The following is a 25,087-nucleotide window of genomic DNA, read 5'->3' on the forward strand; positions in this document are numbered from 1 at the left end:
TAAGAAAAGTAAATTTTGGCGTTTTTACAAACCAAGACCAATATACAATTATAAGACCCAACGTGGTAGGGGACACCGCTTGTCAACTTGGACTGCCAGGGGCTTTTTAACATGCACATGCTAGGTGCATGAGCACTGCTCTGTGCAAACTATGGTTGGGAGTCGCGTTTACCCGTGGGTATGCGTTCCGCATAGGGATAACCGACACCGCCGCCTGTGCACACTGCGGAGACGAAGAGACAATTCGACACGACCTGTGTGACTGCCCGGAATGTAACCTAGTAAGACAATACCTTTCTAATACACTAAACAAGTTAGATGACCAGCCACTGTCAGAAGAAAGTATACTGTGCCATCGTCATGACTCATCATCACAGAAGAAGGCCGTGCAAGCGCTACTGGGCTTTTTGCGAACTACTTGCCTGTCAGAACGCCTTTGAGTGGACTGATTTTGTGTATGGGTATGTGTCCGTGTTTCGCATTTATTTATTTTTTAACACTCTCTCTCTCTCTCTCTCTCTCTTTTAGCCCCTTATTACCCAACCCCAGTGTAGAGTAGCATACCAGATACTAGCATCGGGTTAATCTCCCCGCCTTCCTTTTTTCTCGTTTCTCTCTTTCTTGCATTTCAAGCCCAGTGATACACAGTTGACGGCGGCCTGGAATTGACCCCGACTCCTATGGCTTAGCCATGCATGTGCTAAGGTCTTGCCAGAAAGTGCAAAGCGGATGCCGCACAAACAACCCAAGTTGGAGAAGCCAGGTGCTTAGAGCACTTCAAAGATTTTGGTAAGGCCGCAAGGAGGCAGTTAGTCAAATGTACAAGGGTTCCAAAAACACTTGATATCCAAAAGTTATGACAAACAGCAGAATCATAAAGAAATCCTTCTGATGCATGTACAAACATGCATCAGAAAGATTTGGAGGCTTGGGCAGGTTGACAGCACTTCCATAACTGCGAACGGCTTGCATGCAAGTAGGACGACAGGAAACTGAAGGGTGGACAAACACAAGCACGAACTTTCAACTGCCTTTCATTTGGCAAATAAAGTTCATTACAAAGTTTACACGTGACCTCGTCCTTTCTCTTGTTTTCGTCGTCCTATCTGTGTGCAAGACGTCTGCAGTAACAAAACAGGAGGAAATCTACAGTCAGGGAGACACGTTGAATTTAGAATTAATGACCTGGTACTGCCAAGAATTTGTCAACTTGTTTTATTCCTTTGCTTTCGTTCATGTTGGCTAACACACAAACGCATTGAAGCAAAGAAGGAATGTACCTGGGGCCATCCGTGGGTAAGCGTCTCGCCGTTGCTGTGCAGCAGGGAGAGGGTGCAGTCGAGCTGCTTCTGTCGGATGTCGGGGTGAGCGGACGCCATCTCCACGAGGGGTGCCAAAAGCAGCACCTGCAAGCTCCTCCGCGATGCCGTCGCTGAGGACGCCATGCACGGCAAGAGTTCGCACGTTTCAGTCCTTACACGAACGTTGCGAACCATCAGAACCACAGACATTCTTTGAAAGCACTGTTGGGTGTCTAACAGACTGAAAAATAAAGCTGAGTTCGAGTGCATAAAACTACTGGACGATATCAAACAGCAGCAACGTTCCCTCGAGAAAATTTTGTGCAACTATATAGCATTGTACACAATACATGAATGAAACTCCCACTATCTGTTTACATTTACATTCGATACAACGAATGCTATGCCATGCTGAGCTTAATTCCTAACTCACTCAGAGTCACTGGCATCGTTTAAAACATTCACACCAATGACGCGGCATCGTTCGGTAGGTGCTGTCAGAAAGCACATAGAACCTGGAGGACAGTGTGAGGCTTGATGGGAAATGAGGGTCTCAAAATGTGGATGACTCATGCAGTTAGGAATCTTTCTGCGACAATGAATTTACTTTTGTTAGCTTCAGCACAGCACAGCTGTGTGATGCGGTGAAAAATACTTAGAAGAACTTCAGTGAAGATTACTAGCTGCAATTGTTCATGATTGGAAAGAGAACCCCAATACTGTTTAAGATGCAGAAAGACTTCCCTGTACGATATCCACATCCCACAAGAAGGCATGGATTATAAAATTTATAATGCCTGCATCACATGGTCACCTTTGCCTGCAATCTGGTTTGACACACGTCGAATTTCTTGATTACGTTAGTTCTCATTAATACTGTGTTTAACAGAGATGAACGAGTCCATAAACTTCCATTTCTTTTCCTTTGATCATGCTTGGCTTATTTATGCAAGCTGCCGAAGATAGCTGGAAAATTGGATCCTGAATGGGTTTCATCCCAGTCAGCAGTGCACCATCTTACAGCAGCATACGACGTCGTGCCTTCAATGCAGTATCAGAAAAACAAATCCGTAAATTCCCATTTTTAACTATCACAAAAGAGACTGCATGAGACATGCAGTGTTTTAGACAAGTTTCGGATGGTCATCTATCTACTTTGCTTAGCCCTTTCAATGTTCAGGTTTGACTATCTACTCTAGTAATTCATGTGGGGCACACCACAGAGCTTCCTATAGATACACTAGAGGAAGCTCTGGTGGTTGTGTCCATGGTAGCTGCAACACACGGCGCTTCAGCGAGCATGGGAATGATGAGTGGTACACAGATTTGTCTGACCTTCGTACTTCCAGCTATGTTTGGCTTCGCATGGCTTGGAGCTGATTTGTCACCAAACAACAATCAGCAAATGATCAGCAGTTGCCCCTCACCACATCAACCTCTTATGCTCACCATTTCAAATCTGCTTTCGAAGTTCATAACCTTCCATTCTTTCATTCGAAACAAAAACAAAAACACTGCAATAAACGACGACGCAAGTACATTCGAGGCCTGTAAGCACAAAGACTGGGCACCTTCGTGTACTACCCCCCATTCCCACGGTCGCTGAACGATCGCAGCGCCAGAGTCTCCTCTAGTTAATTACGACAACTATGCGGGACACTATGGTCAAAGGCGTTGTTTGGTATGAAACAGCGATCTAAATATAAGACTAGAGCATAACTACAAAACGGTGAGAAGAGCCAGTGAAACTCACCTGCATGAACCGGCACTGCTGCGTCGTCAGATGTCGACGATGAAACCGCCATGGCAGCGGCTGTCACAACGGAGGAGGCCGTCGTTGCCTCGCCGGCTCCACCTCCTCCGCTGGGCGAGTGGTTGAGGGCTGCCTTGACGAGGTAGGTGAGCGCCTCGGCACCCCACTCACGCATGCGTGTGTGCGGGTGAGCACACACCTCCAGCAGGTGCTGGGTCACGGGCCGCCACAAGGCTTCGACGCGACCCAGGTTCACCAGACCAGTCTCGAGCAGCTTGGCCACGGCAAACAGCGAAGGCTCCTGCGCCAACAATGACAAGTGAACTGTCCCGTTTTCTAATGCGACACATTCTGTAAAGGAAACGAAACTCACTGGGTCTTTATGCATTCGCCTAAAACAACTCAATGGCTAACGTCATCTTCATTTTTATCTCAGTCGATGTATTGATACTGTGTGGTCTCGAAATGAGATCACCGCTCTCGGATCACACGGACACAGATGACACCATCGAACCAAACCAAACGTCGCATACATTTATTCAATCACTTTACATCGACGATATCGCCAGCCGGATCAAATACATCACTAGTGATCAACACACTAAAACACAACCTTATACAATATTCCAATACACTTGACAATATAACAACAAACAAGGTAACGCAAAGGCGGCATCGCCAACACTCGACTCACCACAATGGGCCCACGAGAAACAGACCGCAGCACCGTCCCCTAGGAGCTGCCGCGTGGAGGCACCCCTTCGCATTAGCAGCCACACGCCAAAGAGACCCGCCAATATTTTATGTCCGGCCATTTAGTCTCACCGCCAGGCGTCACTGCTGGCGCTACCGTGCCAACCATGATGGTGATTATGACGGTGAACTCTCGCGAGCACTGCGCTACCTACCGCTCAGTGGCTTCTAACCTCAAATACTGCACATCCGCGAGTTACGTGTGCATCACGAGGCGCAAACAGCTTTACAGGAGTGATAGCACTCCCACTATACTCCCCCACTACCGTGGTTTTGCAGTGCCTCCAATACCGGAGGCATGCACTTCACCTGGTTCATCAGTGCCTCTGTGATTAGCCCGGCTCTGACTAAACGATGATGTCGTGCAATTCCATTTCACATTAAATCTCGTATGTGACGCCATGACGACGTCCATCCCAAGATGATTTTTTTTTAATCACTCAAGATAACGCCAATGCGACAAGAGGCGGCCGGCGACGGTCAATTTTCGCGTTTTCATGAGGCATTGAAGGCTTTCCACTAGCAAGCCTGCGGTACTGCGGCGCACTTTCTTCATTTAAGCAAGCTGTGGCACTCACTCAGGCTGTAATGCAGGGCAATGCATGCAGGTATGCCAATGAGCACAGACTGCATCCCATAGTACAAGTGTGTACTAAATATAACATAGGACACGAAAGAATGTACGTGTCAAAGGACGCTTCCTTACTCTGTTGTTGTAGGCCAGCTCCATCGATTCAGTTGAAAGCTTGCAAAGTGCGTCGATCAAGTGGTGCAGCGCAACATCGTCCAGGTACCTGTGCGCGTAAATAGGACATTTGACATACAGCCTCGCAAGTATGATGGTCTTACAATAAACACCGTGAAACACTGCAGTCAAGCCTGGGAGCCTAAGCTTTGTGTGTTTTCAGAAAAACCACCTATAACAAGGTTGAACTCGATCACTAAAATGCCTTCCTTAGACCTCATATACTACGACCTTATTATGTTACATCGAAATATTTTCTGCGTTCACTTTCATCACATCAAGGTTTGACAGCATCAGTATTATACTTGAGAGTGGTCTAACAAACAAAAGATGAACTTTCCTAAACAGCTTCATCCAGCAATACCTTTTGTAAAAAAAAAAATTAAATTTTAGCGTAAGCCAAGTGCCCTGATTCAGTCACGGCTCAATCACATTGAAATGTGAACTGAGAAGACATATGTGCTATCAGTGGGTAAGCAAGCACAGCAATCACTAGAATGAAATCTGGACAATTATTTCCTGCAGATGTGAAAGATATATATATACATGTCTTAATTGTCCAAAGAAATACAGCTACATTTTAAAAATGTCAAGCTTCGAAAGGGTTAGTATCACTGCTCCCTGAAAGAAACCATGCAATCAAAAAAAGCAAAAAACAGGAAAAATATGATACGTACAAGTAACACACTGATATTTTTATGTAGATTATGAAACAAAAAGATATTGACAGAAAGAAGGGTCAATGGCACTGCATCTTTTTGTTCTGTTTTTAATAAGCTTTTGGTTTATGCTTTTGATGATCACTAAGGTATAATGTTAATGCTAAGGTATTATGCTAAGGTATTATGTTAAACGACAGCACACACTAGCCAACTGACATGTAGACTCACTAAGATTGAGTCATTGAAGCCAGCATCCAAGTATGAGTTAGCAAAGAATAGGCCGCGTAGGTGTCAGTCAATCATCATCGACATCACCATCATCATCAGCAGCCGGACTGGTAAGCCCACTGCAGGACAAAGGCCTCTCCCATGTTCCGCCAGTTAACCAGGTCCTGTGCTTGCTGCTGCCAATTTATACCCGCAAACGTGTTAATCTCATCTGCCCACCTAACCTTCTGTCTCCCCCTAACCCGCTTGCCTTTTCTGGTAATCCAGTTAGTTACCCTTAGCAGCGATTATCCTGTCTATGGGCTACATGCACGGCCCTTGTCCATTTCCTCTTCTTGATTTCAACTATGATATCTTTAACTCCCGTTTGTTCCCTAATCCACTCTGCCCTCTTCTTGTCTCTTGAGGTTACACCTATCATTTTTCTCAGGGCCATTCAAGAAGTTGAATTAGACATGACTGCGAGGCAAAGGTACGCACAGCAAATCAGAAGTGCTCTGATGTTGAGCAGGTTCAACAATAATTTGAACCAGGTCTTTTAAAAATTGCTTCAAGTCCACATTGTTTTGTGAAAGTTTGAATGCATGTGGATACAAGTGAATCCGACTATATTCTTATCCAGGTCGAGACAATCATCCTGCACGTTTAAGGGAGCCCTTGAGTCCGTAAATTTGAGACAGTCAAAGTTGAGTGTGAGGAAACCTGTTAGTGCCACTTGGCACAAAAAGTTTGCTCAGTTTGTACAGATCCATTGATTGATATGTGGGGTTTAACGTCCCAAAACCACCATATCATTATGAGAGACGCCGTAGTGGAGGGCTCCAGAAGTTTCGACCACCTGGGGTTTTTTGATGTGGCCCCAAATGAGCAGGTGTGCAAGTATAGCCCATGTCACCCTGTGTGCCTCCAGTGTGACTGATGAATTGGCCAACGAAAGACTGTGAGCACGAAAAGGCGCGGACGGAGTCTTCCAGAGAACATCGGCGGACTGTTTGCATTGTTGCAGTGTAAATCCGACGATGAAAAGACAAGACGCTCCCAAAGACAGCCGGCAGGCCAAAATCGATGTTGTGTTGCTCTAGCGCAAACGTGCCTTTAGAAGCACAAAACAGACAAGATACACAGGCAGGACTAAACAAGAGGAGCGTGAGTGGACTTGGTTAATTCGGACTTGCGCAAGTTCTAGCTAGACCCTAATCCACGAAATGCAGGGCCAATGTTTACCAAAAAAAACATCACACTGGTCACAGAAACGGACTGAGCCTGCACACCAAAAATATGGATGATTCTAGCATTTATATAATTCAACTTGGGAAGTTGGCTTAGTAATAATAACTTCGGGAGCTTTATGAGCCAAAGCCACTATATGATTATAGTGCAGCCTAGTAGAGGGCTCCAGAAATTTAGACTGTCTGGTGTTCTTTGAACCACCACGGCAGCAATCGAACCTGCAGCTTTTGCATAAGAAGTCAGTTTAGTGTTTAAGACTATAGAGGTACGCTTCATGAGCAAATCTGAGCGACTTCTGTTTATTCTACCAACTTGAACCAAATGCACAAAAGCATAATAAATTTAATGCAGATAACAACTGCACAAAACCAAAGACGCAAATGAAACCGAAAAAGTAGAAAGAAAGAGAACAGAGGAAGACAAGGACGAGAAAAAAAGATGAGAACGAAAGAGAACGGAAGAGAAAGCCGAGATGACGACAAGGTCACACTTACTGGGAATTGTGAAAGACACGTGACAGCGTGCCAGCCAGCGGCACGTAGCTGAGGTGTCAACCGAGCGTTTTCGCACGTGTTGGTGGGAGAGGGTGTTTCATTTCCAGAAAGAAAGAAAGAAAGAGACGGGCAGTGACCGGACAGTTTGTTACGGAAAATTGGGCAAATAAAACAGGGTATTTGGAGAAGCGTCGACGATCCAGACGAGGCAAGAGAAAGAGAGGTGGAGCCAGTGGAAAAGAGGTCGGGTAGGAGGAAAAGGGAGGGCGAAAAGAAGACATCAGTGACAGACACTTGTCAAACAGGGACACAAAACACACATGAAAGGGCCCCCAAACAACCCCTGAACACACTAAGAATGAGTGAGTTGTTCTCTCCTGGCATTCCCCACCTTTCTGGCTCAGTTCGCAATGCCAGCAGCCTGTTCTCGTAACCTCATGAGAGAATAAGCTCTCGATTGGTCCATACACGAGGGATTTCAGTGGTGAATTATCACATACCATGCTACAACCTGCAGTTGCACGCCCATTCCACTTTGCCTCTAATCACTATCACGTGCAATCGACGAATTTCGCACTGTTTTGGGCGTTATTGACTGCGCGCGCAGAGATAGCAACATGTAGCCGAAAAGTGCCAGATCTTCACAGGCTCAATGGCTATGCCAGACACTCTCCACATGTTTGACGAAGAAAAAAATGGTAAGGAGGATCTAGCGCCTGCAACAGTGGAGGCGAGAAAGAAACCATTCATTTGTCTTTGAACTCCGAGCGGTTCAGGGGCCCTTTAAGCACTCACAACAGGTAAAGAACACCAACAAACAGAAAGATCACGAGAAAATCTCATGTGAACAGAACACTGCCGCGACACGTACAAACATAACCACGCTGCAATGAATTATCTTGACGGTAAGGTCCACCCAGCCTTCATAAGCTCATGTTCAACAAAAACAAGAACGGAAAAGCAGGAACTTATTAGCTTATCATGGACGGTTACGTGACACAAAGTTATCATTGCTCTTTTAGCCTGTTATTTTGTGCAAACTTGCCTCTACTGCCATTGGTGGTAATATGAGGTATACCCACAAGTCCATTAAAATAAAGTACACTCATACATCATTATAACAAAGTTGCATTTTACAAGAAAATAAGTGCATTATAACAAAACTTTTGTTATAAAGGTAGTTTTATATTCATAACACTATCGTAAGACTATTCTTCATTTACTTCGTTATACCAGGAATTTCGTTATATCTGCGTTCATTATGTCGAGATTTCAGCGTAGTAGCACGCACCATCAAGTACACTGCCTCTACTTTTCTGAAGTATATCTTATTACTAAATACTTCAGTACAACAGGCTAAATTATTCAAAAATGAATTGCACGCCTCGCTGCTCATTGTCTCTTTGTGTGTTTCTCCTGCAGCCTCATTCGAAACTGAAAAGAGCTGCTTACGTCTCGAGAGCCTAATGGCATGTTCACAAAATGGCACCAGTGTACCGTGGCACGGTATTTCACTCAATCAGAGCACAACCTGGGCACCCCAGTTACAACTCTAGCACACTCTAGCACACATTTTTGTTACCACTCTAGCACACAGTTATCATTCCAGATTATTCTAATATGCTAATTTACTTTGCAAATTCTTCACTTTAGGATTCTGGAGAAAACCTCTCTCAAAATGCACATAAATCATCTGATATTCTAATAATGACATAACGTACTAGAAAAATAGTTGCATAGTTGAAATCAGCCCACAAACCTACACAACCACCGCATTCATCAAAACTGATAAATTTTTAGAAAGATCTTAAAGAGCAGTGCCCTCCCCTTGGGCCGAGCCAGCACGATTCCAGCATGTCGCCCAGCACACCAATCTCCACTCACTGGGAACTCTCGAACAGCCTCGACAACATGGCAGACAGCACGGGCAGGTCGGCCATGACAGCCGTGGTGATGACTGAGGAGGAGTTGGTGCCGCCGCCGGCCGCCGTGCCGTCTGAGCCATTCTTGGGAGCAGCCTTGAGGCTGCCACCTGTGGACGGTTTTAGGCCCAGGATCCAGACGAGGTGCTGCAGCGTGGTGAGAACCAGGTGCCACGCACTGCCCAGCACTGCACCGTGGGCTTGCGCCAGCCCGAGAATGGCCCGCATGCACTGCAGATTCTTGGCCGTCAGCTGCACACAAAGACAAAGCACGCTCATCAGTCACTCGTTTCCACCACGACCTCGACGATAGCATACACTTAATTTTTGCAAGATATCACTGATTGTAGCATGCAACCCAGTTTTTTGTACATTTAACGAAAAAGACACGAGTCACAGTGCTATGTACAACTCATCAAGCAACTTCTTTAATTTCCCAAGAGTAACCAACTTGTGCCATCACTGAATGGGGATGCACAAAGCTAATTTGGGGGCCTGCGAAACCCATGCTCAGAAAAAAAAAAAAAAACAGTTTCTTGGAGCCACATAGTTCTGTGACGACCACTTCCTATTTTTAGTTTGCTTCACCTTTACATTTCTGACACCTTTGCATTTCTGTGGAGCTGATGTATGTTTCCCCTTCTCCATGATATGGCTGTAAAAATTTTGTTGCAGTTTCTTATGAGACATGCATGGCATGCTTTTCCAAGTTTGCATACCTGAAAAGAAAACATAGCCGGAAACAGCCTGACTGTGGCCTCAGACCATGCAGCCATTTAGCAAGCTGTTGAGATCAAATTGGCGTGGCAGTTTACTTTGACCGTTCTTTGCCATGTAGGAAAGAAGTGCACCTATTTCAAGTTGCATGTCGCATGTTGCCCTTACTCATGACCCCCGCTTTCTCTTGCTTCCACCGGTCTAGCAGTCCACAAGGGGTGCCCGAAAAGTCCATGGCTAAGAACCACTGCACTAGGCTATCGATCTTCACCCCATGGTGTCCTTCTTTAATGACTTCAAGGGGCATTGCATCGCTTTTCATGGTAAGAAAACATAAGCATTCTGTCGAGAATATGACCATAACAAAGGAGCCAAATGTTATTCTGTCACATGCACCATGAAGCTCGCAACCTCGCATAAAAGAGCTTGCTTTCAGTAGCAACCTTAAGGCGCCCTCCCCCCTTTGTTAGGCCCCATGAACAATGCCACAGACCCACCTGACACTCCGCAGATACCAGAGAGTAAGTGATTGCTTGTGACCGTCACCTGCTTGCCAACCTTGTCAAAGTAATCGGTCATCTTGGTACAATATCTCAGCCAATTCTAAGAAGTATAAACGGGCGGACAGTGAAGGTGTAAGCATGCGAGTGCAGGTGAGGGTAACTAAGCCAGCTTAGTCTCATTCACGACCTCATCATAATCATTTCAAGCATCCTGAACATGATCATCATCATTTTGAGTACCTCGATCATCATCATTTTGTTCTATTTATTCACTCGACCTATCGGTCATATTGTTACGGGGAATAAAGTATACACTGGTCATATTGTCACGGGCTAAGTAGATGCCTGAAGATGACGACGACGAAGTGCTGAACGGGAACGTGCTCGGACTGCAGCAGCGTCGTACGCAGTAGCTCGCCAGTATATTCGCCAGTACAAATTTGCTCACCAGTGTATACTTTATACCCCGCACCTCCACCAATGATGTTACGGGGAATAAAGTATACACTGGTGAGCAAATTTGTACTGGCGAATATACTGGCGAGCTACTGCGTACGACGCTGCTGCAGTCCGAGCACGTTCCCGTTCAGCACTTCGTCGTCGTCATCTTCAGGCATCTACTTAGCCCGTGACAATATGACCTGTGTGACGCCAGACAGGCATAGAGACTGGCAGATGCTTGACTTACAGGTCCGCTGCTCAAAAGTATTAGCAATACAGGTGTTGTCTCTCGCTCACCATAACGGGTCCCTGATGTCCCCCGAGTGAAGGTGTAGGCAAAGGCGTGCCCACGGCCACCACCTGCTGTCGAGGAGCGTCGTGGGGGTCGCACCCAGGACCTCCGAGGAAGGGACCCAGGTTGGGGCCCTGCTGTGGGAGAGGTACAGGAGAAGAGCCGCCCTGACCTGTGGACCCTGGCCTCTCAGAAGAGCCGTCGCCTCGCGGATGCGGAGACGCCGACGCCTTGGGGAATGTGGCGTTTAGCACCTGAAAGGGAGAAAGATGACATTGACTGAGCCTTGGGCGGTAAGTGAGCACAGTGACAATCTAACTGTTTGGTGCGAGATTCACCCCCAAAACTGAGAATCAAACATGTCAATCAACTCTGCAAGTCAGCCATGAACATTGGAGTACAGCACTCAGGAACTAAAAGGTGGCATAATTTATCTCTTTTTTTTTTAGTAATATAATAACTGCCATGTACAATTGCTCATGATAACTATGTCATTCTGTCGCAAGTATAACTGCTAAAAAATTTGCTACATTTCCAAGTTACCAGGATGCAAAAATAATGCACTATATTACTCATTATAGCAAAAATTATTCAAGTCACTGCAATTTTTTAACTGTCAAGTTTGGTCTGCACATTGCTTTAAATGCATGTCGACCTTACAAGTCATTCACTTCAGGGTCCAAACTTCCCGGTCAGGCTGAACAAACTCACTGTTAATGTGTAGTGGGGTGGCAGGGAGCCCTTGCACATGGCTGTGATGAAGGCATCCCGGGGTGTCGACATCTGAAGCTTTCCGCACAGGCTGGCGTACGCTTGCATCGTCTTTAAGATCTCCTCCGTGGCCGCTTCATCAGTGCTGCAATCATTTCAAACACAACAACATCGAAATATAATGACTAGAAGCTTTGCAATGGCAACAAAAAAAAAATTATCAGGTTTGAAACGGCAAAAAAGACTCACGCAAGAACAACGGAAAGACGACTGCTTGTCTTGCTATAGTCCTCCGTTAAGTTATGCACTCGTTTGCAAGTTGCATGAATCAACTCATCCAATCAGCCATTTGGTCTCAAGTGACACGTAAAGTTGTATGTGAACATGTGAGAACAACAACGTTCAAATAGTTTCTCAATTACTGATGATGCCGTCATTTCGGAATGTACCAAGAACGACAGAATCGATTCTACTGTTGAAGAAGAAAGCCCTGTTTAGAATATTTGATACAACTGCTGCTCTTAAAATATGTACACCCAGTCAAATGACGTTACATGAGAGACAAATGAATGGTTAACACTAGCGCTTCGTTGCTGTCTTCCACAAGTTCTTAGCACTGCAAAAGTGCTCTAAGATTAGGCTTGTGTGAATATTCGGATGCTTCGAATAATCGAACGAATATCTTTGTATTTGAATTCACTTCGATTCGAATTTAAATTGTTGAAAATTTTGAAGTATTCGAAATGAATGAATAGGTTTTATTAAGCCGCATATAACCGTTTCTGCAAAGATTGTTTCACTGCAGTAAAAAAGTGCTAAGCCGTGAAAGCACCTACTTAGGTGTACATTATTAACTCGCACGTAATCTTTTGTAAAGGTGATTAAATGAACATATTACTTTTGCACCGATTCATCATTTTCAAAGTTCTCATGGCGGCTTACTTTCTCAAAGTATGGTAAATTTTAAAACATGACATAGTTTACGGGCTATCACTTGCATTCTACCGAAAGTCAACAAAGCCAGCCACCATTGAAAGTCGTTTTTACTTTTCTTGAACCAAAAAGAATGGCATTTGCACAGGCCTTAGTTAAATTTTTTTTAATTATTGTGCGGGTTATTTGGTAATCAAGACAAGTATACCAATTTTTCTTCATAATATGTGGTATATACAATTCGAATTTGATTTGAAATTATTCTGCCAGAATTACTATTCGCTTCAACCTTTGAACAAGCCTATTTAAGATGACAAGTCGGACATATCATTTCAAATTGAAACTTAATATATTCAATCGATATTCAGGCTCACAGGCAGTACTGCCTATGAGTCAAGGCTAAAGCTTATGAACATATTTCGTGCACCATACGACCAGTCATTGCTCCCGCTTGTCATGACCGATACTATTAACAATATTTTCCTTCGATTTAGCATCATACGACATTAGCCGTGTGTAAGACTTTTGTCTCAATAAGCATTAGGTGAGGCACCCAGCCGCTATGAAGACGAACAATGACCACCTGGCATCGAGGAGGAGTGAGAGGGCTGCCAGCAGCCCACACCAAGAGGAGGACACCAGCTGACGGTGCAGGCGCAGGTTGGCGGCAGAGTCGTTCGCCGTGGCACCCTTGGACTGGTTCACCACGGTGGCGATGCTCTGCACAACGTCCAGGAGGCACACGTATCCCAGGGACACCCCGTAGCCCTCGGCGACCACGGGAGGCTCCACACGATCCAGCATCTCCATGCTGAGGAACGCACCAGCGAGTGAGACATTCCCTTTCAGAGAGAGAACTGGACCCATTGCCGCGAGTCAGTGGCTATGGAATCACAATAGAACCTCGTAGGTACGTTCTCATTCCGTACGATGTCCTCGGTGCCAGCGCTTGCGATGTCATCATCAAGCGAAACTGTGCGATGTTTCCGTGAATCTGGATACACTCGAACCTCAATCTAACAAAGTTGCATTGTACACAAAAATAAGTTCATTATATCCAAAAACTTGTTATGAAGCTGATTTTTAACACTGTATATATTGCAAGACTATTTTGTATTTACATTGTTGTAACTGATATTTCGTTATATCTATGTTTGTTATATCGACGTCAGAGTAGTATGTTTTCCCACACAGTACCTGTGTTGTTCCTGCGTGCGTTTTTTTTCTTTTATAAACATATGCATGTGGCTCTATAGTGCACATTAAAACTGACATGGTCTTATTCATTGCATTTTCACTCTGAAACACCACCTCCATTTCAGGCTTTCATCAGACAACTACTATCGGATGTTGCGTTATATATAGAACTAATGGAGATGCACACTTCAGACTTAACTGAGAAGGTGTATGCAATACAAATGCCAGAGAAAACACCCCCAGCAAACGGCATATGTCTTGTATTTACATCGCTCCATCTTATCTCGATTTTGCCACTGGCAAATTATGTTCTTGGTGGAAAGAGAACAAGTGCAAACACAGGGACAAAAGAAATTAACAACACGAGCATTACTGTCTCCATGTTTATACTGGTTTCCTTCCCGCCATGAACCAAATCCTACTAGCCCGATTTTCAGTCTCAATTGTGTTCTGTGACACCAGGAGCTGCTCTCATATTCCTCTGCAACGGCAGTCATTTCCTTCCATGAATGTCATCATCTCGTCAGGTAGGAAGCAGTACCAAATGCCGACTTTCACCACAGCAGACTTTTCTAATAGCAATCGACACACACCAGACCAACGGGGAGACGAAACTCTGACGTGCACTCACTATGTGGCCTTGCAGATGCCGGGAGTGGCAACGTGCGGAAGCAGGGGCATCCAGACGCCGCGGTACAGAAAGGCCGCCTGGGGCGGCTGGGCAAGCGAGGACGCGCTGCCGCTTCCAGGTGCGCTGGAGGGGAGTGGTACCGCAGGGGGTGGCGCGTTACCACTGGAGCTACCGCCCCCTCCGCCGTGATGATAATGGTGGTGGCACGGGGCACTCACGAAGAGTGCTTGCACGTACGCACCCAAGGCGTTGACCATGTCCTGGAAGATCTTGGTGCTGTGGTCCTTCATGTCGTAGCTCTCGACAAAGCTCCTGCAGGAATGAGGCCAAAAAGGGAAAGCATGCTGCAGCCGCTGACAATATTAAAAAGTTCAGTGCAAGCTCTAATCAACCCTTGATTGATGTGTGGGGTTTAACGTCCCAAAACCACCATATGATTATGAGAGACGCCGTAGTGGAGGGCTCCGGAAATTTAGACCACCTGGGGTTCTTTAACGTGCACCCAAATCTGAGCACACGGGCCTACAACATTTCCGCCTCCATCGGAAATGCAGCCGCCGCAGCCGGGATTTGAACCCGCGACCTGCGGGTCAGCAGCCGAGTACCTTAGCCACTAGACCACCGCGGCGGGGCCTCTAATCAACCCTTATACATTCAACACCTACACAGTAACCCTGACACAGTCAACGCCTGCGGAAAGGGCTGAATGGGTTCCGAAACATCGGGTCCATCTAAACGCTAGGGCCAGCGCCGTTTTAGCACCTAGACAGCGTCACCCACTAAACTGCTACTCTTGCCCTCTGTGCTTCAAAGTTCTAAAGAGATATTGATCGGCATCACAGAATACAATGGTATCCACCGGGATGTCACGGTATAAACAAACAGAACTGACACCGACAGACGCTGAACACAAATCGTAACCACTGTTACAAGATGCCACGGGGTGAAAAAACAAAACTGACACCGACAGTGTCTGAGGACACTCAGACACTGAGGACACAGACATTCATGTAATGCAATTCATGTACCCCTTCCTCTGTAACTTATTTACATTAACAAGAGTAGTCTCCGGCTTTCAACTATGCACCTTTGCATCAGTTATATTCTGGAGTTACCCCATTCCAAATCCCATCTCCACATCACATTTCAATTTCCCTTTACAAAAGCAAACATTCATAAACAAAAGTATCGATAGAGATTTTTTTATGAATGGGGGAAGGGTTCTATATCCTTTAATGTATGGTCACATGTGTGTTGGTATATATGCACCTATCTATGCACACACAAAACTATGCACACACAAAACTTTTATGCACACACAAGGAGTTCACCCTACAAACTCCCCTTTTTAGGCTATGCCACTTTCCGTGAAATTAGCATGATGTTTTATTTTAAATATGCAACGTAAAGACAAATCTTGTTTCCTAGGTTTAAGCTGTCAATCACAGTAAAAAAACTGCCTTCAACTGCACTTGTAATAAAAAATGGTGCGAGTCGGCACAGCGCTTACTTGAGAAGTTCGGGCTGCGAGCACAGCTTGTGCAAGACCTCCAAAGCTAGTGTGCGTTGCCAGTTTGGCTTTTCGTGGTCTAGGAACTTGACAACCAGTGAGAGAAAGATCTCGCACTCGGTCACCTGCAAGCAGAAGACCAAACGAGAAGCTCACAAGTAGCACATATCATGGGACGAATAAAGAAGCCTTGCAACACTTTTTCAAGTAGTGATCACCGAATGACTTCACGAAGAAAGTTAAAATTTTCATGAAACAACTGCGACAAAATTTTTTAGAAGTTTTCAAGTATGAGCAGAGTTATGGGGATTCGCCGCACGTCATGACGTTGAGAATTTTGTTCCATACCTTAGCCCATTGATAATCACCAATGGTCATTAAGACTGGGCTAAGAGTGGGACTGGATTCCAAAAGAAGGCAAGCGCACAAGGGTAAGGCACGAAGTTCAAGAAGACAAACGAATCTCTATGAGGGAGGCAGGGAAAAAGGAAACATCCGTTGTGTTATGATTATTTTCGACTACGAGGGGGGCAGAGAGGGGCAGGAGAAAACTGTGGGAGCTACTGCCCCCTCATTTCTCCACGCTTGCGCTGCCGCTGTTTCACGGGCATGCATGCAATGTCCAAGGCATTGCATGCAATGATATTGCATGTCTCGGACATTGCGTGCATGCCTTGGACAAAACAAACCACAAACCACCATTCAGTTGTTACACATGCCACCCACGCCCTCATTTTCATTAATGGTATGGTTCCCTTTCCTGTAAGTGCAGCCGCCATGAATATTTTGTTGATTACGTACCAAAACTAAAACTTTCATCGCCCACGACTACCAAAAACGCAACAAACGCTGATTAGGCTTAGCCTGCGGGTTGGCGTGTTGTTGCAAGCAATTCGTTAAAGACAACTTGAAGGTCAGGTGTGAAAAAGATCGCACTCTCAAGCACTGATCCACGAGCAGCACGCATGATACGAAAGGCGATGACAACTGCAAGAAAACTCCAAAGCGATGGAAGGCTTATGCCCATGATGATGTGCCCATACATTTATCAGAGGTGGGTTGCACAAAAACAAAAAAAGAGAGAAAGAAATAGAGCAAGAAATGGATGAAAGAGGAAGAGAAAAACAGAGAGAGAGAGAAACTTAGAAATACAAATAAATCATGTTCAGAGAGTCATGGGACGCCTGACGAAAATGCCAACTCTCGAGGAGGAAGCTACACGTGTTGGTCGACGTGGAGTACGAGTGGCAAAGGGCCTATGCTTCATTGTGCCAAACTTTGCACAACTTAATGCAAACTGCTTACATTTTTTTTTTTCCTTTTCTCCTCGCTCTGCCCTTCATTAATTCACTCCCAAGTCCCGTCGTCTTTCATCCCAGCCTCATCGCTCTCTCCCCAGCGGCACATCTCTTTTGAGAATTCCACCCGCTACTGCATTTGTCAGAAAGATTTTCTAGCAAACGCGTTATAACCGGCCATTTACTTTGAGGGACTGCGCAATAAGCAGTATGCTTATACAAGGGTTTCTATGGGAGGGTGAACGAGATTTAAAAAAAAGACTGCGTTATAACAAGCCATGCACTATAAGCGGTTACATTGTAAGTGGTCTGAACTGTACAGTAATAATCAGAAGTATGACAATACCATTCTCAAGGAGTAATTTATCCATCTAAACTGATCTAATGTGGCACTCTAGCATGTAACACAACAAAAATCAGATACGGCCTCGCCATAATGTGAAAGGCAGCTCACCAGGGTCCCGTAGAATCGGTGAATGAGGACGGAGACGACTCGCACCAGACGCATGGAGATGGGGAAGAAGGGCCGGTCGGGTGCCTGCCGGGCGTTGGGCGAGAACAACTTGATGACCAGGGGACAAACACGCTCCTTGAGCAGAAATCGGAACTCCGGGTGTCGCAGGAACGCTTCTGGAAACGACGCCAGGATGGATTCGACCAGCTCCAGGCCCAGCGTGCGGGTCATCTCAGTCAGACCCACCAGCCACAGCGGCTGGTCGGCATTCACCATCTGCACCAGGTCCTGGTGACGGAGAAGAGAGCGAAAGCAGAGTCGGAAGCTATGACAATCGACCGATGGCCAACACGTTCATCTCAAACATTCTATTTGAAGTGGAAGCGCTCGATGCCCAGTGACGAGCGGCAATTTGCCGTCGGCACCAATACGAGCGATGCAAAAAATAACCATCATATGATAACATCATCTAATAACATCATTGTGACGTCACAAAATGTGACACCACATGATGTTGTCACCATGTGGCATTGTCACTTGGTCATAGGTGGGCCGATTCCGGAAGCAAGTGGGGTACAGAAAACTTGCATTGGCTTCAATATTGTGGGCAGTGCAAAACCACACTACGTGCAGAAATATTTTCGGTGCCGGGGAAATAAATACAATCCAGTGAGAAGAAAAGGATGAAAACTACTATCTTCTTTGAGTCATCGTAGGTGAATGCATAAGGAACCCTGTGAGCTCTTTTTCTCAACCCTACGTGGAACTCTGTTCATCACCCCTCTACGCTTTTTGCATGCACACGCACGTATTGTTCCCCTCCTTCACCAGCATACTTGCGCAATCTCGTAATCCTTAAAATGAGTGTAGTTAATTGTGCACTTTGCCTTCTGTGAACCCCAACCTGCCCGAGCTCTTGGACCACTTAAACCGTCACTCTTTCCTTGCAAAGCTAATCCTCAAAATATCCATTTAAGTTGTGGTGTCTCCATGAGAAATTAAACTTCCTCGCTACCACCTTACCAACTACCAAATTATTTATACGAACCTGATCGGCCCACCACGAACAATGGCTGGCTGGCATCGACAATTTGCGCCAGCTCAGGGCAAAGGAAAAGAAAAAGCGGGCAAGATTTCAAGCCGCAATGATCGACCACAGCCCGACTGTCCGTTTGAAGTATCCCTTTTTTTTTTTCGCAACAGTTCGTGAAACTCTGTTCATCACTGCTCTACGCTTGTTGCACACGCGCACACCCAGTGTTCTCGCAGGTGAGCTGAACAATGTAAACTGTACACTGTTGTTCCCAATATACTCTATCAAAAATTGTTTTCTTTTGATTAAGTTAATCTCTTTCTGTATGAAACACCATCGTAACTGTACAGCATACTTTGTGCACCACTCCCGCTCAAATTAAGAAGGTCTGCGGAATATTGAAAAAAATAATTATATTCAACATGTGTGTTATATCTATGAGAAGCACACCCTGCCTGAGCTTACGAACCATCTACATGGTCACTCTTTACTTACAAAGCGAATTCTGAAAATATGCTCTTCTGCCATAAGGTATGTGAAAAGCAACTTTATTTGGTTAATAATTTAGTTACTTATTAAGTTTAATCGTGATAGCAGTTATATGGACCGCCTGGGCTGATTTTTGCCGTCATAGTCGTCGCCGCCATCATTCACACATATGTATGTATATACAAATACGAGGAAAGATGCGCTAACCTTCTCTTTCTGCAGAGCGAACATCACTTTTCCGGCCGGGGTCGTCTGCACGTGTGCTTACCTCGTGAGTGAACAAGGAAGAGGGGGCGCTTACATTTGCCGCGCTATCGCGGCTTGTGCCCCCACAGCAGGAGGGAGCTTCTGCGGGCTGCGCTCTCAACACGAAAAAAAACGGTGCCAAAAGTGTACCTGAAGTGACCATGTTCTCTTACACCAGCGTTTTCTAGAGTTACGTGAGATCTGATCTAAATGAGTTGACTGCCAGCCCCACTTCGTATAACATTGCAATTTTTCACTACGGCCGTGCCTCAGGAAACTTGGTCACTTAGCAGGTGCATGTTTACTACAATTACATTGCTCTCAAAAATGCTAGCCTTGCTTCGTAAAACATCCGAATATGCTGCTATTGCATTCATTGCTTTGCCCTTTTGGCAAAACTGTGACATCTTTTCAATAAAGCGCTACGCACTAGGTCATTCAAGAAAAAAAAAGGTACAGCGTTGATAAACACACAATACAACAGTGGCAATGTGACTGCAATAGAATGCATCATTCTTATCCAAATAAAGACGTGTCTTACCTGGAACAGAAGAAAGGCATCCGCTGCACATGGTTGCAAGGACTTTGGTGGGCAACGGCTACCAGTCTTAAGTTCTTCCAAGTTGACTTCCTCCGTTTTCACCACTGTAAGATCACAGCATAAAAAAACTTGGGTCACGTCATGCTCGGTGCATTTTCTGAATGCTGAAAGGAAAGAAGAAATTCTACAGGACTTAGGATTAGAATCTTGAGAAGCACATTATGCGACAACTGCAATTGATTCTTATCTAAGCTAAACTCGTGAAAAACAAATACTATGGGTAACCTAAGTTGATTGATTGGTAGACTGACTGATTGATTGTACCAACTGAAATTTCAAGATCGAATCAATGAGCCCCAATTCCGAAATTTGTGAAAAACAAGTACAATGAGTAACCAAAATGGATTGATTGATTGTACCAGCTAAATTTTCAAGATCAAATCAATGAGCCTCAATTCTGAAATTCGCAGAATACAAGTAACCAAAGTTGGTTGGTTGGTTGTTTGATTGATTGACTGATTGATTATTCGATCGATCCATCAATCGATCGAGTGTGACAACTACAATTTCAGGGCAATCAATGCTAGATGTTACCAGGATATTCACTGACCATTTGCCAATGCTGCATCTTCGGCCTGAACACGCTCGAAAACAGCGGAGACCAATTGGCGGACGGTCGCCGATGCGGTGTTGTTGGTGGTGCTGTTCTTAGTGAAGTGCAACCTAAAGCACAGCACGATAGCCTGGAAGAAGTAAGTACAAGAAACAGAAAACTCAGGTGTTCAGTTTATGGCAACAAGTGTGGGATGAGCATTCAAGTTTTACAGATCACTAAAAGTGTCATCCAGATGAGCATTCCAAGTTTTACAGATAACTGAAAGTGTCATCCAGCCCCGCTGTGGTGGTCTAGTGGCTAAGGTACTCGGCTGCTGACCCGCAGGTCGCGAGATCGAATTCTGGCTGTGGCAGCTGCATTTTCAATGGAGGCGAAAATGTTGTAGGCCCGTGTGCTCAGATTTGGGTGCACGTTAAAGAACCCCAGGTAGTCGAAATTTTCGGAGCCCTCCACTATGGCGTCTCTCATAATTACATGGGGGTTTCGGGACGTAAACCCCACATATCAATCAAAAGTGTCATCCAGCTCACCGGCAGTGAGAGGTTTGTGGCACTTTCAAACTGAAAATACCGTGTGTTACTAAGATGGAAGGTGAAACCAGATTTTACGAATTATCTGATTTCACAAACAAATCTGGATTCCTATTGCAGTTGCCCGTAGGCTTAATGCTTTTACAAACTCGAAATAACCACACAAGCCTCGCTGTCAAACCTGACTTAATCAAGCACACAGGAAAAAAATTTGCACAAGAAAAGAAGGTTTTAAAAGTTTATCTTGTCTAGACAGTCTGGCAGTGTGCTGCCAGCGTAGGAGGGGTGCGATCGACACAGCGGAAGCATTCTCGTTTCGGTTCTTATGACACTAAACACCGAACTGCGCAGAACAACAGAATGCACATTTCTTTCCGGACTTTGGGCCTGTTTCACCAGACTGGGAGAGCATGCATTAACTCTAACCTGCACACTATTTAAGCACGCAGGTGAGTTAATAGCAAATACGCTGATGTGGTAGCTTTTGCAACTTGATGCAACATAATTTTAAACCTGGAAGAATCGACAAATCTCATTCTCAATCCTGAAAGTTCCCGATTTAACAAACTCATTTGTGGGGTTTCGTTAAATCAAGGTTCAATAATGTTTTCCCACAACTAGAAATAAAACTGTGAAATCGATGAAGTGGTAATAGTCTTGAATTCTATTATAAGTGAACATGACTTAACTAGTGCTTGGTTTCACTTTGAAATTACAGCATTTGCCCTCAAAACAAATAAGTAGACGGGTATCCAGTGAGTCTTTCTAATTAATTGCAAAGACAAGTGGTTCCCCGAGAAAGTAACTTAATTCTCTAACAAGTGCCCTCTAAAAGGTCAAACCATGTTATATGTACTTCACAAGCAATAACTTTAAAATCTGCTCACACCTACATAAAAGAGGCATATTGAAAAGCCGTAAAGGTTCAGTGCACTTGTTGGAAACTATGCGAAATGACTCTTTTACAGGAAACCTCCTGCTACAAGACACAACACACACGTGCGTCTAGAAATACTGCTTGCCATTGGCACAAGAGAAATACGCCCACCTTTAGTGCCTAATGATTAGAGAAGCTGTCACAACGGGAGACCATGACTTATCCCAACACAGTCATCATCAGAAGCAACTGCATCACCAGCCTATTCTACACTTGAGCCTGGATATAACGAAATATCGGTTTGAGTGTATAGCTAGAGGGCTAGGAATACACATTTATAATAAATCTTCGGATATAACAAACTTATTTTCGTGTCAGATGCAACTTTGTTACAATGAGGTCCGAGTGTGTGCCCACGAAAGGATGAAGGCCTTTTTCAATGATCCCCAACTTACCCCGTCTTGCATGCGCTGATTTCATCATCATCAGGCACACAAATTTGTTGTTACCCAAGAGCAAGCCACACGGCAGAACATTTACAGTGCTGAGCATCAGCCGTGGACAACAATGTCCAAAAAGGGTTTGTAAGAAAGCTCTGTCTCAATCCAGCAACAAAACATGCCACACAACTTTAACCACACTAATGTTGATACAACTAAGGCCTCACCTTGGCTAGTGCGTCACCCTGTACGACTGTGTTGGCCGTGAGCAAGAGTGTGACAGTCTGCAAAAGTTTCAGTTCCTCGATCCCGCTCTCCATGAGATTCCATAGGCAGGTGATGATGTTCACAGCTGCCGTCTGCAAAAGGGTTGCCACTTGAGACCACAACAGCCTTTAAAAGCTACAGTAGAACCTTGTCCATACATACTTTAAAAACAAGCCCCGCCACGGTGGTCTAGTGGCTAAGGTACTCGGCTGCTGACCCGCAGGGCGCGGGATCGAATTCCGCCTGCCGCGGCTGTGTTTCCGATGGAGGCAAAAATGTTGCAGGCCCGTGTGCTCAGATTTGGGCGCAGGTTAAAGAACCCCAAGTGGTTGAAATTTCCGGAACCCTCCACTACGGCGTCTCTCATAATCATATGGTGGTTTTGGGACGTTACACCCCACATATCATTATCATCATTCTTTAAAGAGAAGGAAAAAAAAGACATACCATCCCGGAAAATATACAATCTGAATTCACTTTCAAAGCCTTGCGTAGATTCGCTTGATAATGATATTTTGAACGCTGAAAACCGAGAAATCATACAAAACAGGAATGTTTCAACGAGGTTCCATTGTAGATCACCGAAGAACAATAAACAAGTTGAAAAAACACGTGAACACTTGACAATGAGATCACACTTTGCATGAATCAAAACCATAATAATATTAGATATTTAATGTCCGAAAACCAATACACGTAGGCTTGTGCGAATAGCCAATTTCAGGTTCGAAGTGAATATTGATTTTGGTCGAATTATTTCTAATAGAATTCGAATAGTATATACATCACATATTATAAAGAAAATGTGCATATTTGTGATGACCGAACTAACCTACACACTATTTAATTAAAATTGAAAAAAGGCTTGTGTTAATGTCATTTTTTGCATCGAAGAAAGTGAAAACAACTTTTGATAGTAGCAGGATTTGACTTTCGGTAGAACACAAGTGATGCCTGTAAAATACATGAAGTTTTAAAATGTGCTATTGTGCATTTTAAGTGAGCTTTTAAACTTGGAAAATGAAGCGATGTGAGAACAATATCTTCATTTAACCTTAAAGTGGGGTTTCGCGGCAGTGCGTATTTTTACTGGATGCATGTTTCCACGTCTCAGCACCACTTCCCTGGAGTGAAACCACTTTTACAGAAAGTTACGTGCAAACTACATACCCTTAAATAAGTGCTTTCATGGCATAGCATAACTCCACTGCAGTGAAACCACCTTTACAAGATGTTACATGCGCATTAATATGCATCTATTTGTTCCGTCTCAAATACTTCAGAATCTTAAATAATTTCAATTTCTGCATTATTGGTTCGAATATTCCAATAACTCGAATATCGGCGCAAGTTTAAACACATTGTTAAGAGGGACACTGTAGCGGAAAGCTCCGGAAATTCTGAACACCTGGTGTTCTTTTCTATGTGCACTGACATCGCACAGTGCACAAGTCTCTAGCAATTCAGCTCCACTTAAATCACGATCAATGGTTCCAGGATTCGAACCCACGACCTTCGGTTCAGCAGTCGAGCACCGAAACTGCTACAGCACCCCGGCTGACAGAGCATGGAACAACTACAAGGCACGCGGGTTCTCCCGTTACACGGGCACTTTGACATTCCGCCTCTACGTGGGCACCATAGCCGCCCATTCACCACTGCAGTTCTTACAATGTGATCTCTTTAATTAATACCCCAGATGTTATGGCACAGTCTACAATCACTATTTTCATTCAGTTAGTTTTTCTTGGTATTATTTTCTTGGTATCAAACATCCCAATTGACAAGGCTCAACTCACCAATGAGACTGCTTCAAAGGTGATCAATTTCTGGATGGCTGACAGGCAGATCTGAACAATTTTCGGGTTCCTCGTATCACAGCCAAGGAAGAAGGGCTCCAAGATCTCCGGGCTCTCGGAAAGCAGGGCTGTACGAAATTCAGTGGAAATGTTGCAGTAAACGAGAAACTCATTCCCATTACCTTTAACTATGCCTAGTTACCTTTAATTACTTCGACAGCAAATGCTACCCAATATTAAGGGGGCAGACTGCTCTTTGGGACCAAAAAGTGACAAAAAAATTCATTTTTTAAAATTGACATATTTGGTTTCTGCAGGAATTTTTGTCACTTTTTGGTCCCAAAGAGCAGTCTGCCCCCTTAAGCAACACTAAGGAGTTATGCAAGTGCATATGGTACAATTCACAGAAACTTGAAAATTTTACTGTCCTTCAGCGTTCCTCCTAATGCATTAAAAGGCTCAACAGTTTCGACA

The 25,087-nt window shown here is 44.7% G+C and overlaps 1 protein-coding gene across 1 annotated transcript in view; it reads right to left on the bottom strand.

Moving 5' to 3' along the window:
- Nucleotides 1-25,087, bottom strand: part of LOC142771570 (protein MON2 homolog) — a 255,067-nt gene that overhangs the window by 223,986 nt on the left and 5,994 nt on the right. The window contains exons 4-17 of the mRNA XM_075873229.1: nt 24,614-24,741; nt 22,775-22,906; nt 20,695-20,827; nt 20,085-20,188; nt 17,776-18,063; nt 16,024-16,148; nt 14,514-14,825; nt 13,269-13,496; nt 11,753-11,897; nt 11,047-11,295; nt 9,051-9,340; nt 4,514-4,601; nt 3,055-3,355; nt 1,281-1,432 (exon numbers count right to left, since the gene is read on the bottom strand). Of these exons, the coding sequence (XP_075729344.1) occupies nt 1,281-1,432; nt 3,055-3,355; nt 4,514-4,601; nt 9,051-9,340; nt 11,047-11,295; nt 11,753-11,897; nt 13,269-13,496; nt 14,514-14,825; nt 16,024-16,148; nt 17,776-18,063; nt 20,085-20,188; nt 20,695-20,827; nt 22,775-22,906; nt 24,614-24,741 (2,675 nt within the window). The remainder of the gene's footprint in view (nt 1-1,280; nt 1,433-3,054; nt 3,356-4,513; nt 4,602-9,050; nt 9,341-11,046; nt 11,296-11,752; nt 11,898-13,268; nt 13,497-14,513; nt 14,826-16,023; nt 16,149-17,775; nt 18,064-20,084; nt 20,189-20,694; nt 20,828-22,774; nt 22,907-24,613; nt 24,742-25,087) is intronic.

Source organism: Rhipicephalus microplus, chromosome 9 (assembly GCF_043290135.1).
Source record: "Rhipicephalus microplus isolate Deutch F79 chromosome 9, USDA_Rmic, whole genome shotgun sequence".
NCBI lineage: Eukaryota > Metazoa > Arthropoda > Arachnida > Ixodida > Ixodidae > Rhipicephalus > Rhipicephalus microplus.